Raw genomic sequence first — 17922 nt, 5'->3', positions numbered from 1 at the left:
AATACAAAGATTCTAACAAACCGGATAAAAGATTTCTCAATGACCGAACTACTAACGAATCGAAACTAAATCAACCGATGTCTAAAAAATATGCAAAATATAATTCGTAACCGCTGTTGCTCCCTCTCTGTTGAAATAAGTTTGGCAAAACTGATCGTTGAGGGCTCTATTTCAATTTCTGAAATATTAGGCCTAATTATGGTTGTCCTTTTAAAAAAAACAAAATGACATTAATTATTTGAAGTTTGTTATCAATTTACTCGAATTGGTGTATTATCATAATTATCATTACTATCATCTTCTTCGTTATAATTTATATATAGTGTAATTTTCCCCCGCCCACTGTACAACCAACCCACGTGACTTCCAACAATTACAGTACTACTACTACTACATAATTGACCTATCCTGTTTTGGGCGCGTATTCGATCATTTACGTGCAAATATTAATCAATCAATATTTAAGTCAGAGAAATAAATAAAAAGTATATCACACAATTCATTCAATTTTAATTTTTAATCAAATTGAAAAATATAGAATATAGCAGTACGAGATTTGAACTCGTGATTGAATATTTTGGTCCTAACAAACGGCATTAACCCGTTCGTCAGTTAATAGTACTAATATTTGTGGCAATTAGCGTTTGGTTAAGGCTAGGCCTGTACCAACTAAAGGACGGTATGGCCTTTCTGGCTGTTTTCTCTGCCTTTTGGGTCACGTATAATATTAAGTGGTATTTACTGACATGGCCTTTGGACTCAAAGTCCGGTGCCTCTCTCAGCAGTAAAAAATATTGACATACCCATCGAAATGGTGTACATTGGGCAAACATTGCATGCGAACTTTATGAAACAGGGGAACAATTGTTATCAGATAGATAAAAACGCAATAGAAATGAACAATAAACAGGTAATTATTATCTGTATAACATCACCCGATTCTAGTATATCGCATATGACACTATTATGTCCATCATAGACATGTTCTGTAATACATTATTATATCACACGTGGCGTATTGTTATAGGTATGCAGGCCTCACATGTGATACTATATCACATCATTTGCTTATGACACTGTACAAATTATAGATACAGTACACAGAATCGGGAACTTCAAGGATAGGACAATAATTAAAACAATTAAATAATTATTACTGTTCTAAATTACCTGATTACGTAATAATAGTATTTGTGCGCGTACATGCGTAAAGTACATATCATTTAATGAGTTGTATAAAAAGCAATACATGTCTAAGCCTAATTCTACAAAGATATGGTTTGAAAAACACAATGACAAACAGTTTCAATCCTGCTGGGATATACTCATATCGCCCCCTCATTCCTTAAAAGTTTTGCTTATCACTAAACTACATGTATCTCTATTAGTAGGACTAGGCCTATATTTCGAAAATTAGTTTTACTCTCTCCGGCTTGATTTGGCAGGTGAAAAAATGTTTGAACGTGTGCAGATAGTACCTTAATGTAGGGCCTAGCATGCATTAAACTAATTTAAATATCAAAATCCTACATTCCTACATTCTATTGACAAATTGCACACCTTATTATTCCCTATCAACCTCTTATCTTATGTACTGACCTGTTGGCCCATAACGTCACTGACACAAATTTGACGTGGGCTGTTGATAAGAACACAACTTGTGTACGCTACCGTCACTTTTACGTCTACTTATTACGTCACTGACGATAATATACACGTACACACTAAAGCGCCGGTATTCATGACGTCATGACGATAAAGTATAAATGTAGTCGCGTTGTATGTATTATAAATCCGTCTTACTTTCTATCTAATGTTTTAAACGTTATTTAATTACAATAGACTACATGAAAAATGATAAAATACTTAATATAAATATAAACTGGTGTCTAATAGGTTAAATTTGTTGTAATATACAATTATTTAATTGTAATGTAACGCATTCTTATTTGAAAACACGCTCTTCGTGATGTATTTACATGATATTGCTTGGCGGCTCTTTACGACACATCAGGAGTTGAGACAATTTTGACACTTATCAATAATGTTTCAGATAAAAAATATCAAGCTCGTATGAACATAGTTATATATACATTATAAAACTATCCTACAGTATTAAGCGTTTTTCTTAAAATACGATACCTATTATAAAACGCGTTTATGAATGTTTTGACGCGTTTTCTATTCTACTGAATGTAAAAGCATCGGAATTCAAATCGCAGGTGTAGAAATATAATGATCTTAGATAAACATAAAAAAAACTTCCGAGACAAATATACTTTAGTAAATAGGTTATAAACAAATATTATATTACAGAGCTATTATACATAACGTGCACAAATTGTAATTAATAAAGTGCACGTTGAAAGTATCAATTATTTTCCGTAGTAATTACACCACATGGTAACTTATTTGTATCTTACTAGGCTAGCCGTATTAACGTTAAACGCAAACAATAAATTACGCTGAACTAAACGTAATTGTATCGGTATCACTACAATGAGGAGTGCGCGTAAAAACGTAATATGCCTTTCTATGAGTAAAACATTGTATTTACTAAAATAGCCAATGTCACTGGTTGTATAATTGTAATTATTATTACATTAAAACAAATAATTCTATACAAAATACACGTTGATATTCTGCAGCTTTGTAAAATCTTTGTACTGTTGTTTTTCTTTGGTCTTCAAACATCCTAAACCGCCGGCGTGTTTAGGCCTATAGACCATACATCAGATTCATTGTATTCACGTATTTCATCATTTACGACGCGTAAAACAATCTGCCGTCATTTATAAAAATCGACGATAAAATTTGTTTTAAATGTTTGATTAACGTAACGTTACTTATATGTTTTTCATCTTATTTACGTAAAAATAATGGCAATTATATCGTATCAATTATTTGGCGTTTGATTAATTCATACTGCAGTTACGTAATGATCCACGAGCTCTTCGTCTTTTGGCGTTGCAAAAATACCGACAGTTTCCTGAATGACGTGTTCGTTTTTCTTCATCGGTTCAGGTCGCCAGTCAGCCTTCCTTTGGCAATACGGAATCGCTAACGTTAGTACTAAGGCCGTCAAGAAAAATCCGGTGCTGATGAAGAAAGCGATATTGAACTTGCCAGTAATATCGTAGGAGAGACCTATAGAAGATAAGACAATAATATAACAACGTAAATAATCAATAGTAGATAGAGCAACAGATATCCAGCTGTCACTAGATAGAGTCTAGCCGACTATCGCAAGTCCTCTAGAAACGAGTCTAGCTGTATCTGGCGATACAACTTCCCACCCACATAACCATTCCGGGTTCTTAAGCTTGGTTCCCATAAGGCTTGGTTCCCACTAGGACGTAAGCGCGCCGCAAGAAATTTAAACAATCACAAGCGATGTGTTATCCGAACTCTCACTTTTTGTCATTGGTTAAATCGCTTACGTTAAAATAGGTCATTGCGTTTGCGCCCTAGTGGAAACCAAGCTTTAGCTCTTACACACGCGTATCGAATGTATATCTTACCTGCTACAGTTGGGCCAACCATAACACCAATACCAGCAGCCAGTAAGGATATCGTCCAAGACTCTGCTAAAATTTTACTGCCGAACAAGTCCATCGTGGCTTTAAACAGCATACTATTTACAATTCCCGTACATGTTCCGATAACTATAATAAATTTGTAAAAAAATTAAAAATTAAGTGGCACACATGACGTTTCATACGTATACTACTTGAGCGAGCTAAAAACAGAAAAAAAAATCGAAACGCCCTCTGGAATACTAATACAGTATTATACAGATACAAATTACGCAATGACTTGCTAAATCCATTAATGTACCCTGTTTCATTGTTTGAGCAAGGTAAACATTAACTTGAAACATCAATAATGTTATATAACCCTTTGTCTGCGCCCACCTCATGACCCGATAAACAGCACGGTTTGTTTGAAGTATAAACTTATAAGTGGTTAGTCATACACAAAATAAACATGAGTATTTTGATGATGAACCTAGTTTTACAAAAGTTAACAAACAAACCATTGAAAATCCAATCAAATGTGATAATAACGTTTTTCATTTATCTGTCAGCCCTTTCGTCAATCAAAGATATGGGGTGTATTCGAGGAGGGTTAAGTAATTAACGATAAGGATTCAAATCATAGGTTGAATGAGCGTATTCATTGTGATAACATGTGCGTTTTATTAATGATAACATTGTCAGATAAAATACTGGACTTTGCAAGTAACGGAACTTTATTGATAATTTATCATCTTCAAAAGTGAAAATTAAAGAGTTGTAATATATTGACATTGTGTAGGTGAACAATAATTTATTATTTCCGTCAGATTTTAAACGATATATTACAAATAGGCTATTTTAAAAATGAAAATATGCGATATCTATTGACAAAGACCGTATCATATCGACGAACGATCCAGAGTAGGCCTATAAAATATGGTATTTTAACACGGTATCTTTGAGAAACCGCTAACACAAAAAAAACCGTACCTTATTTTATAAAATACCGTTTTTTACCGCGGTATATTGTTGGCGGTAAAAACAGCCTCAAAGCCCATTACCGGTATGACCCATTAATTTATTAAAAGTGAAAAAAAAATACAAAAATACTTACCTATTGCATAAACTATGAGGTGAGCGTATGTATTTGCAAAAACTAGACTACACGTTATACCCGCCATGATTACTGAAAAAATAGGATAGATGTAGATTGACGGGAACCAAATGTGATCTCCAAATACAGTACTGAGAAATCGGCCAATAAAGTCTCCTACGCCAACGACTAGGAGCACCATTGCAGCATTAGCCTTTGAGATACCACTGGTAGTCATGAATTTCATCTGTAAGAAAATAACACTATATTCATTTGGTGAACTAGGCCTATATTATACATTTCACGTCATACATAGCACTGAATATACAGCCGATTCTCAGTACTGTATGTATCTATCTCCGAAGTATCATAGGATATTTAGTAATACATATAATATAATTATTGTAAAACATTTTATTTTCAGACTTTACTTGAATTGCAATTTTGCTACGTCGGAGATTTTATAATTCTATACCGATTTGACTACCGTAATTCCACCGATTACCACAAAGAAAAGAAGTAAAATCTATTTAAAATTCTCTTTTATTATTCAAAATTATGAATTTCAAAATTCCAGACAGTTAAAAGTCTGGCTGATGAGATTAATTCAGGTAACAATTTCAATACACATTTCGAAATTGTTGACACTTTGGAGGAAGTGTTTAAAATAGTGTTAGGCATACAAATTAAGTTAATTTGTACGTTGTTCTTTTTAAGGGAATTTGGCAATAGGGACACGGTCACTTGGCAAATAGTTACACATAGCCTGATTTCAGACAATACGTTGTATTCTGTTCCAACATTCTGTGATACTACAAAAAGGAATTTCGCATAAATGCATGTTAACTCAATAATCAAACAAAGCAATATAAGCTTATATGATTAATTATTTCCTAATTAACAAGTTTAATTAACCACAATGCGATAATAAATAGATTCCTGAATGTGCGTTACATCACTACCGGTACAACAATGTTTGGCATTCTGTCAATTATCGGTGGATACAGTTTCTGTCTGCTTGTCAGTCGGTCCTTGTGTGTTTGAATTTTGGAAAGTTGATTTTCTTTTGTCTTTGCGGGGTTGTCCCAATTTCATTGTGTTTAGCATAAATTATCCATGACGATTTTGTTTCCCCTTTCTTGTGTGGTAAAACATTACATTTAATAGTTTCAGGCAGTCAATTTCGTAACATAACTGACCAATTAATTACTTATTTTATAAAACAAGAATCAATTATTCAATATGCCACTCATTTCTGAACTGTAGACATAATTTAAAATTCAAAATAAATAGGGATATATAGAAGTGGAGTGGAGTTGCATGGCTTGGTGGTTATAATGTTTGGCTACCAATCCGAGGGTCCTGAGTTCAAGTCCTGTCATATCATAATGTCAGGATTTCAGGATTTTTTCTCATGACAACTCCACTCCCAAAGACTTGTAATAAGTCTTTGTTTATATAGAGCATCTTGTGTATAATGTTTGTATTGTGAACGGGATTGAGAAGGATAGTAAATGAATTCACTTGTGGTTATCCTTGGCAATTTGAGAAATAAAAAAAATAGAACGAATTTTAATCAATAAATATACATACCATATTAACAAAAGGAAAGATGAGCGAAAGATTTAAAAAGATGTTGCCCATGAACCACAAAATGATGCCAGGCGCTTGGAGGGCTTTCATAAATGTCTTAATATACTCGGTTGTCGTCTGTTGGTGATTTGGTTTTCGCGCCAACGATCGCTTCTTCTCATCTGTCGATACAACCATAATTTCCGTTTCAGGTTTTTTACAGTCATCGTCCAGCGCGGAAAATCCATGAGCAGTCCTTGGTTCGAACGCTACAACCAAAATTCCAACCACAAAGGTAAACGCGGCAAATATTCGCCATGTCCAACGCCATCCATATTTTGAGCAAAGAATTTCAGCCAATGGGTTCATAGAAAGAGCACCTGAAACAAAAATGGTAAATTATTAATACTGTGTAAAATATGTCGTAGGCCTACTCACATAAAGTCTGTTTGCAAAAACATAGAGTTAGTCAGAACAACCAGGGAGGAACAGCAGACACGAATTTAGACATTTGGAGGAGGTGCATACGTAAAAATATCTAATAATAAATATCAATAAAGGACCTTTATATTAATCACAATATATTATACCTTTTAAGACTTTTTAAAAAAATAAAATCGATTGTGTGTAAAGCTCTGACTACACTATCAAACTAGTTTGACAAAAAAATGTGATGTGCCCAAATAGGTAGTTCCATATATAAGCACATCGCATTTTGTCACATAAATTTTTATAGTGTAGACAGAGCTTAAAGTTTGATCGAAATTTGATTGTAAAAGCTCGCGCGCCTCTGCTTGTCGTGTCGCGCGCACTTGCTCATTTCGTCAGTGACTTAGGACAACGACATCATTATGACATAAGAGAGGCTGAAGGTCACACTAAGGTCGTACTGTATTCTGTATACTTTTAATTAAGAAATTATTGCTTATGAATAAATAAACACACCTGCTCACGTGAAAACAAGAAGGCGGCAAAATGTTCCCGTTTATACGGTATTGTTTTTAATTATAATATTCGTATGTCTACTTTATATGACGAGTCATCGATGTAAATTGAAATCGAGGGGAAGCGATCTCACGTCTCACCTAAACGTCGCGACCACGAAAACCTCACAGGAATCATATGTTAATGAAGCTGGGAGTTAATGTCTGGTTTAATAATGTTATAGTATTAATGTGTAATCAAGTAGTAAAGAAATGTAAATAACATTGGCCTATTCACCGATTAGTTCATTATTTTTTTAATACTTACTGCAGCTGTCGTTAAGATACATCTTAACCGACTATCGCCTTGCAAGTATTAAACTTATACACGTGACTTCTATATGACTTGCGATAGTCGGTCAAGATGTACGGTACCTAACGAAAATGTAAATAACATTGGCCTATTCACCGATTATTTCATTATAAAATATCGTTTGGCGTATCACGTTTTAGCAATGTGATTGTAGCCGATTATTGTGAAATCTTGATTTCGTTGTCGTCACTTAATTCATTTCACACATTCCTATAACTATGTGCGAAATCATTACGCGTATAAACTATATTAATATTGTTTATTTCTTTCGGTTTCGCAATATTATGTCATTACACTATATTACAGGTGTGTGAAAAAATAATGCTGACGATATTGAATGAGTTCACAGATAGCGATGACGCCCGCTGGTTGCCGACGATTGATAAGTTGTTAAAGGTCAGTGACTGCTTTACAGGGTATTGTATGCAAATATTTCCTTTAAATGTAATCTTTTATTATACGTACGAGGAAAAATTTACGTACCGAATAAGCTGGATATGTTTATCTTAACAACTTGTAGAATAGTTTGTTTGTGTTGATTAATTAACGTTTCTGATTCTACGAGGAAAGAACCAGGGCAGCACTAGGTCCAGGACAAAGAGGTGACCACTGTAAAGTTTACTCAAAGAATGTACGCGCGCGTTCAAAAGTTGATAATATCGCTACAGCTTTTGCTTTTCTTGTTTATTGACTTGCCAGAGACCAGAAGCAGCTAATGCGTGTTACGTAATACTGTAACTTTATACAAATTGCCTATTAATACCGTATTGTAGAGAAACCTTTCTTTTTTAAATGGGTCACGAGACTCAAGCGGGCATGGCGTGTTTTCCACTATTGCAAATGTAAATAATATTAAACATAGCATTACTCCGGTCAAGGCAAACATTGAACACTAATCTCTTTGTCATCAACCTCTGACCCGAATAGAGAGTAGGCCTATACATTTCACTGGTATATGCAACTCTACTATTAATGAATTCAAAGGGTATCATCATTGTGTTAAAATAATGACTAAACGTATAGTACAGTAAAGACAAACAGAAATATAATCAACAAACTGTTGTTGAGGTGTATACGTAAACCGAGGTTCTCACAGACACTGTACCAGTGCCACCCGCTTCTACAGCTGTCGTTAGGTCCATCTTAACCCGACTATCGCAAAAGAGATAACATGTATTAAACGTATACACCTGACTGGCGATAGTCAGTTAAGATGTACCTAATGACAGCTGCAGATAGCCTGTACCATCATACAGGATTTGGTAATATTGTAGCGTTATAATTACTCAGCGAAAGTTTAATAGGTCACCCAAATTCTTATCCATTCCCCCTCAATATGATAAATAAAGTTATCGATAATGACGTAATCAACAAAGAACTCAGAAATACTGTCTATTATTCACTAGCAAAGCAATCATTTTAATACAAAGTGTAACGATATCGCCACGCAGGTTCATGAGAGGACAGTATTCGTTAAGTTTGTTTTCCTACTAGGACGCAACGCAGGCAACTTGACCAATCAGAAGCGAAGGACTATCCGAACTGTTTCATGCGATTGGTCAAATTACTTTCGTTGCCCGTACGTCCTTGCAAAACGTCCTCTAGTGGGAAAAACCACGTAGTGAACGTTACCAAAATGGAAAAAGATAAAATATTATTATTTTATAAATTTGAAAAAAAAGAGGATTTGTTTGTGAAAACATGGATAAATAAATTATTGGAACAATAAGACAATAAATGTGGGTTAGGCTCACAGAAAACCAAAACGAGTGATGGTTTCAGTGTGCACAAGCCTCCCACGTACGTCATAACAATTTCTAATATTTAGGTTAATCAACAAACCAAGTACCCACCTACACTCCATCCCAATGTAGCAAAACAGGTCGCTCTAGCGCTGTTTTTCCTTGGAAAATGCACCCCAATCAAATGCAAAGATGTATTGTCGACAAAGTTGCTGCCGATTCCAAAAACAAGACTATACGAGAAGAAGAGGAAATTTACTGAGTAGGCAAACGACGATGCTACCAAACCGGCACAACACATCAACACACCAATGATCGCTACTAATCTGTGGCTATAACGTTTGAAAAGACCTGTTGATAGTGGAGATGACGCAAACATAATACCGAATGCCAAGGAGCCGATCCATCCTGTGAAGATAGAAAAAAAAGGAGAAATATTAAAAAAATATTAAGGCAAATATACCTATCTTTTTAAAATTAATTATATATATATATGGTAACTATCATACTGATTTTGACGCTAGAGAAAACTTTAGAAGACATGCCAAAGACTTTGGTTCAAGTCTTGCAGAAGACTTTAGTTTAAGATCTGCCAATTCAATTCAATTTTATTCGAGCACATGATTAACAATACAAATGGACGGTTGTAATAAAAACTTAAAAGTAAAAAAAAAAGCTCAGGATGACCCAATAAAACCTTACGGTTTATTTCCGTTGGGGTCCTATAACAAAAAATTACCGGTACACTCCATAACATTTAAGAAACATTAAGACATGATGTATTAAAATAAACTACGTTAAATAAATACATGAATACTTTTAAAATTTAGTTAAAGACTCTTAGTATACGAGATGTCAGTGCCTTCTTGTTGTTAAACCTGTAGTCCCATGCATTAGTAGGCCTATACAAATAAATAGTAGCTTAATATTGTACTACTGTATTCTGTGGCTGCTGTTAGAGCCCTAATCCTGCGTCATAATAGTTGACAGATAATTAAGGCGTATAATATTAATAAATACAACTATATTATCATTAGTGAAATAAATCGATTAAATTTGACTTAATAGTACAACAATGTACGTACTAATTGCGCTGCACATGTCATTTCTCTACACATAAATTAAAAGAAAGACGCTATGCACAATCTTGCCTTAATTGTAGCAAACTGCACTGTGCGAGTCAATTCGATTGGGTTAGCGCAGACGCACGCATTCAACTTAAGGTTAGGTTCACACGATCCGCACTCAGTGTGAACGCAATTTGAAAAGTGTCATTAACCCTAGTGTTGTCAAAACATTTAGAAACCTTGGACGGATGGAAAACGTCTAGGCTTCCTCAGTGACGTCCGTTGACATGGCGTATTACATCATATGGCTGTCATCGTGCCTACTCTAAACAATAGGCCTTCCAACTTGTCACTAGTATAGCTTATTAAGGAAATAAACGATTGATTAAGTTTTCAGAAATCGAATTCTTCCGGGAAATAATTCATGACTGCTATTGTGTACAGTATATCCAGAATGGAAAATGTATGGAATTCCAAGGAGGACAAAACTAGCCACCAACTTGCCACTTAATTACGAGTAGAGCATGGAGTTAGAGAGACACCGTTAATGTTGCCATTTCGCTACTTGCCATGGATTTTGGCCAGTCCATATCGGAATGGTCAAAGTGGCAGTAGTGTACTTGAAAAATAAAAATACGTATGTCGTACCTAATACATTTAATTATTCCTACGTCAAGACGATAGGTCAGATTCCAGCTTGGCAAACTCAAATGCGCCGAAGCTTTTCGTGCTTTGGGCGTTCCATAGTTTAGAACAGTAGCAATATAATTGTTGTACTACCAAAACAAAACAATTTAATTTAATGACCTTGGATTTTCTGACATAATTTGCGTACACAGTTGATTGCTCTCGCGTTTTATCCGTTTTCCGGATTTGTTGAAAATATTTGTTCCTTAAAAACAGGAGAACGATTGATACGTAATGCATGTGTTGTTCACACATAACAAACAATTCATTCACTATATTATAAAGACAAAAAAAACCCACTAGATTCCAACATGGACCATTACATAATATTATATCTTCACATAAGTTAGAATAGGCAAGCGAATTGACCAATGACAAGCAAAAATTCGAATAATCCATTGCTTGTGGTTGGTCAAATTACATGTCACCAATTTTTAGCTGGGATTTGAATTAAACTAAACATGAGAAGATATGCTATCATCTAACATCCATGGTATTATGAAATATGTGCTTTACTGGCTGCTGCGGTTAGACTTCCAAATAACATTTTCTGTTGCGTAACAACTTTATAAAACCAGATGTCAATATTTGTGTGTGTTTGTGTGTTTTGTACATTATTGATTATCACAGTGGCATGATTTGGGATCTTATGACGTAATGTATGAGATCATGAAGTGAGCTTCTTTAAGTACTGTACTAATGTAGGCCTACGACTACCCAATCTTGTAATCATAAGGAGTGGTGTATGTAAACCGGCTTGTCACCATGAATAGCGAATTGTTTAGGACACACTACTTTTTTTATTTTACCATACCAATTTTAAAATCCATAATTCTTTAATCTCTCGTGATGGCGGTCTCCTTTGTAGTAGAATTGCATCATCTAGAAACTTACCAGGTCAACAGCAGGTCAACTGTGTATGTACAGCATTGTATTGAGCCACCGATTTATGATATACAATATTTTATACATTCCGGTATTATGTGTAAGCCCACGAACATCTTTCGTGATAGACACATGGGGAATAATAATACGGTTGACTGCTGGTAAACCTCTCAATCATTGTTACATTGTTTACATTTTAAATGTCGTATTATATTCTGTTAAAGTTCTGTCGTGTGTGCTACCTATTTCCACTATAGTTTCAATTTTTTATATATTCAATAATTTTATTTTTGATTTCAAGATGGTTCAGATCTTTTAAAGATACTTTTCTTTGTTTATATAGTAGGCACATAATAGTTATCCAACCAAAATCGTATTTGTTGACAGTATCTGTAGGCCTACAATCGTAAAGTGTCTATTTGAATGGATCTCTAGATAGTTTCGGCGACAACCGGGCGACGTTTTGTTTAACCTTTTTTAAGCGCTCTCTAAAAAGATAAATCTGGTCCCATGCGTGGTGGTCATTTCAGAGTGGTTCTCAACTTGGACGCAGCACAATGAGACGTAAGCGCAACGCAAGTAATTTGACCAATCACGACACGGTGGAACAGCATCCACTCGTGATTGGTTAAATGACTTGCACGGCGCTTACGTTCATCGCGTGGGAACCAAACCATTCCGTTTTTAAAGCACTAACAAAACAAGCAATCTCGGAATTGTTGTACGGTATTCGATTCTAGACCCTGTGATTTCTGAAGACATTTTTGCTTGTCATAATCCTGGATCAGTGATGGGATTAAATTCCGATAAAACGCGTTACATTGTGCTGGCTTCAAAGGCCAATGGAATTATCCTATGCGACCTACATACAGGATTCTATTTCTTAATGTTTCCTCACTATAAAGTCTCTGGTAAAATACTTATGTTATGTTGTCTTTTAACAATATGATAACACCCCGTATAAACCTTTGTGACACTTTCCCGTGAACATCTTTTTTCAACACTAACAGCCCGCCACTACAGCCAACCGGACACCGCTTTTCAGGGGACACTTAGGCCTACATCAGGGGACACCCCTATTCGAGGGTCACTCATATTTGTGTGGGGTCTCCGAAGGTGTCGAAGGTTAAAGTTGGATTTAACCTTCTGTATAGATAGATTTCCCACAGCAGGAGAAATAAATAATTTTATTTTGGACTGAACATATTTATTGGAAAAATATTACTACCATGTTCCAAAAAAAGTCCAAAAAAAAGTTTGGTTGGAAGTGAAATGATATTAATAGCAGTGTGTTTACAGTTGATTGTGCTAAGTAGGATTTCCCTATTGGGCAATAAATAATATTTGTTAGGTAACTTTTAAACCGAAAGGTGACATTTCACCTGAAAGGTATCGTGTGATAACAACATACTCGTCACGTTGTTTCACACTGTTTAGTGTTACTTTCTGCATCACATGTTATTTTTCTCAAATGTTATTAGGCCTACATTTAAATATTAATGTATGAAATGGAAATAATTTATAAATTTTTCTTCCTTCTTTAATTACTCTGTAGGAATGCTTGTAAATTAGGCCTACTTATTATTTTTAATGGAAAAAATGTTCTTTTTGTTCATTTTTGTTGCCATTTTTTTTTGTTTTTTTCACTCCGATCTATCCTTCCTTCAGTTTCATAGTATAGCCAACATTGAATTTAATCGTCTAAAATATTGGAATGTATAGGCCTATTAAATATTTTAATTTCTACAAACGAAAAGAAAGAGTGAAATTATTAATTTAAACGTTGAATAAAAAAGGAATCTTCGTAGATATGACCATCTATATAACTAAGCCGTAAATTCATCACCATTCACAGGTAATTAAAATGGGTTTATTATGGAATTAACGGTATTTGCAACTTTGCTCATTTGTTAACCAAATCAGTAAGGCCATTCAGAAGGTCATTCATAATTTATGCACAATATGATAAAAAATAACGTGATAACAATCGGAACACTGATTGGTCAATATTCAGTATTTAGAGGGGATTTTTTTGTTTAATATTCATAATAACCAATGGAGTTTACCTCAATTTTTTACCAGATATCTTTTTTTTTCTCCAAATTTTACAAATCAAATTGTTTCGTGTTCCTATTATTAGGTCTACCTAGTTATTTAATTAAGAATTCACAGCACCATGTAACCACAACACATTACATCTTTTATCTGTACGTTCATACCTTGCCAATTACAGGATGGGGACATTAATTGATTAACAAACAAAAAATTAACGTTTTAAAGCTTTGTCTACACTATTAAACGTTATGTGACCCAAAATGTGATGTGCCCATATATGGACACGATCATGTCATATCAACATCAACTTTGGAAATATTATCACTACCATATTTGGGCACATCACACTTTTTGTCAAACTAGTTTGATAGTGTAGACAGTGCTTGAGCCACAGATTATCCTGTTGCTATGAATAGAATAGAATAGAATAGAATAGAGGCTTTGAACCAAAGACCTTGGGATTGGTAAGCAGGCTGAGCTACAGTGCCATTTTACTAATTTAAGAAAATGTAAGAAAAAGAATAGGAGAGTTTAATAGAAATTTAATCCAGCATATACTGAATTGGACCATACATAAATATTGAACAAAGGCTCGTTGATCAGAAAAAACAACAAATAAACTAGAGAATATTGTGCAACTATAATTCACTTCGTATCGAATTGTTTTCCTACGTACTTAATACGTACTGTACTGTATAAGGAATGAAGACTAGTACGAAGGAAGTCCATTAACACGAAGAAACATAGAATACTATTATGGAGCATGGAATAATAATATATTATTAATATATAATAATATAATATTAATAATATATTTTAACTAAATAATATCTCTCATGCATCAGTATTATTTCACGAAAAAAATCACATTGTAAAGTAGTCTTTTTAAATGCTATGTATATTGCGATATTACAGTTAATATTGGGTATATATAGGCCCTATATTAAGTATGACACGAATACGTTATTCGACAACATTGCCATATTACCTGAAAGCATGATCTCTACTATGCTAAAAGCGGCTATTAATGCCCAAAAAACGGGTACCAACAATATTAACATCGTATAAATTTATTATTGGTTTAATTACATTTTTGAGGTGCCAAATAGTCTGGTATAATGTATATAATAATGAATTCCATGTCAACAGACCCATTTTGTTGACATTAGTACTCTCAGTATCAGTGGGCTTATCGTAGTGAACATAAAGGAACACGATTGCACAATGCATTTCTGTATTTCGACATCTAGGCCTACAGGTGTAGCAGCATGGTGGAATAGTCTGGAGGAATGAGTATTTATGGCCATCCACTGGTGGTCAGTCAAAAGACTGTGTAATCGCATGTAGGCCTACCATATACACATTAGTCGTACTATTCTCTAGGCCTCCTAAAACTAAATGACTGATAATAATTACTGTACATCTGCTAAGATCCGTATTGAAATAAAATTTAAAAACGTCTTTTGAAGAAGCATGCGAACATATTATTAAAAATATTTTTCTTCTACACGAATATTAAATGTTCCACAAACCTGCTTTTGTATCTGAAAGATCTTTGTACTCATGTTGCAACTCGACCAGAATAACACCATAGCAGCTCAAGACACCAGTTACTGGTAAAATTATAAGAAATGTACACGCCGTTATTACCCAACCTTTTGTGTTCTTCACTCTCAATGGATTCTCTTTCGTATACGAGTCCGACTCCATCGCTAAAGATGAATTTTCTACAGTTTTTTTTGCAAAAGATAGATGATATATAGGCTTAAAGCCTTCCGCAATTTTTGTAAACAATTATACTGTATTGACGATCAGCTGTGTGAGAGGTTAAATGACTGTCAAACACAAAGAAAACCCATATATTCCAACTGAACGTGCATCGACCAATCAGATGCCCGGATTCCTGTTACTATACGAGTTGCTTATGCAATAATTTGAGGGAGTGGCTAATAATAACTGGAGAAATTTAAAATCAGCGTATTAACAACACTTGTACTATGGTAACAGAACTAACAATTGATCATGTGATTGGATATCTTTATCACAACTAGGCTTACATTTTATAAATGCAAATTTGTATTCACTGTAAAAACAATGATTAACAAGATGTAATAATATGTGTATTACGCAATTCTATATGTTACTCTATGCGTTATTGTTATATTTCGTTTCGTTTATTTTATTCGACCAGCATAAAATCAATACAATATAAATTATGACATTTTGCAAAAAAAAATATAATGTTTCATTCATCGACGAAAAAAATGTTATCATACTGACCATGGAGTAAAGAATTCTTTACTCCATGTACTGACAGAAACCCCACGGGGATACCCATACAAAATTCCCCTCGTTTGTTTCACAGGGAAGTGTCACATATGGGTATCCCCCTGAGTAGGGGGGTTTCCAAAACGAGGGGTTCCACTGTACAGTATCATGTGATCAAGTTTGTTAGTAAAACCAACGCTGCTGCAAAAGAACAATACTCTTGACCTTGACCCAGCTAGTGTCAACAACTTCTACTCCAGTTGCTAAAGTTCATTTAGGACCAAATAAAACAAAATAAATAACTGCGTATGAATAGAAGGTAAATGGGAAAACAACAATGCGTCCAAAACACTGGATTGATAGAAAACCTGCACAAACCTGGCTATTGTCAATAAATCTACTCAAAGTTCATTTGCCAAAACACAACAAAATAAATAGAGTAGTTGAAAACAACAACAATGCATTTTACTAGTATTATAGTGCAGTTGAACCTCTATCGGGGGGGGGGGGGGCACATTCGGAACCCAAAACGTGTCTCCTTAAATTAGGGTGTCCCCTGAATAGGGGAGTTCTACTGTACGCGATTTACGAAGGGTCCCCTCAGGGTGTCCCATGAAGAAGGGAGTTCTACTGTAATATCAAAACAACGCAAAGGTTCAACACTGTCAAACAGTACACTTACAAAAATCTAAGTTATCCGTACTCCCCACGGTTCCGCTTAGGGTGTCTCCTGAAAAGAAGGGGGTTCTACTCTAATATTATAAAAAACTGCAAAGGTTAAACACTGTCAAACAGTACGTCATTTTAAACAAAATTATCCGCACTCCCCACGTCTCATCGCCTTCCTAATCGTAATAACCGGGTATGATGTTTATCAAAACGTAAAAACGACATTCTTTAATATGAAGGAATTAGGTTAGATTTTCACGAGTATAGTGTGTATACCACAGAACATCATGAACCTTATTAATTAGGTCCCTGGTATTTAGTAAGTGTTGTAAGCAACGTATATTAATGACAAAACACGTTTATCGCGAACACAATACCTGTATAATTATCTATACTATTGAACACAAACTTGGTAAATAATAATTATTCATTGTGTGCGTACCTGGACAGGTGTTGCAAACACGCAACCTTCAAAGGACATCGTGATATGAATATTCATTAATAGACAGTATATAATTAATTTATTTGTGACGTCACACGATCCGCTTTTAGATAGAGGAAATATCTATCGCCGTACAACTAGTATTTGCATTTAAACTTTCTTTTATCTGGTTTAATTAAACAGCTAGTGATTATAATAACGCATTTTTTATTAGTTAGCCCAGGGTTAGCCTTTCTAAAGCTCTGTCTACACTATCAAACTAGGGACAAAAAAAGTGTGATGTGCCCACATTATGGTAGTGATATGCCCAAATATGGTAGTGATATGACATCATCATGTCCATTATTATATGGGCACATCACATTTTTTTTGTCACATAAAGTTTGATAGTGTAGTAGACAGAGCTTAAGATTAAAAATAATCCGGGGCATTCCAATTTATTACAAGATGTGACTCAACATTGGGGAGTCACTAGGACTTTCCTTCTGTGACCAGGCCTACCTATTAATACCCTTCGAGGTAAATCCCCTGATATATGACAGCTAATCCCCGGATATACCTTATTACAGACAGGGTAACCCTAATGCTCTTTTAAAGATTTTTTTTAAGGCCTTTTTAAAAATAACTT

At 34.6% G+C, this 17922-nt stretch overlaps 1 protein-coding gene across 1 annotated transcript; it reads right to left on the bottom strand.

The window, feature by feature from the left end:
• Positions 1 to 510: 510 nt before the first annotated feature.
• LOC144852520 (monocarboxylate transporter 2-like) lies at positions 511 to 15731 on the bottom strand. Its single transcript, XM_078710369.1, has 6 exons — positions 15448 to 15731; positions 9333 to 9629; positions 6205 to 6563; positions 4633 to 4858; positions 3522 to 3665; positions 511 to 3147 (listed from the first exon to the last, which is right to left on the bottom strand). The coding sequence occupies exons 1-6, from the start codon at positions 15623 to 15625 to the stop codon at positions 2921 to 2923; spliced, it is 1431 nt and encodes a 476-aa protein (XP_078566495.1). The 5' UTR covers positions 15626 to 15731; the 3' UTR covers positions 511 to 2920.
• Between the last annotated feature and the right edge of the window lie 2191 nt (positions 15732 to 17922).

This window comes from Antedon bifida, chromosome 9 (genome assembly GCF_963402885.1).
Source record: "Antedon bifida chromosome 9, ecAntBifi1.1, whole genome shotgun sequence".
NCBI classification, from domain to species: Eukaryota; Metazoa; Echinodermata; class Crinoidea; order Comatulida; family Antedonidae; genus Antedon; species Antedon bifida.
The sequence above is the reverse complement of the archived record's forward strand: the minus strand, read 5'-3'. Positions and strand labels throughout refer to the sequence as shown.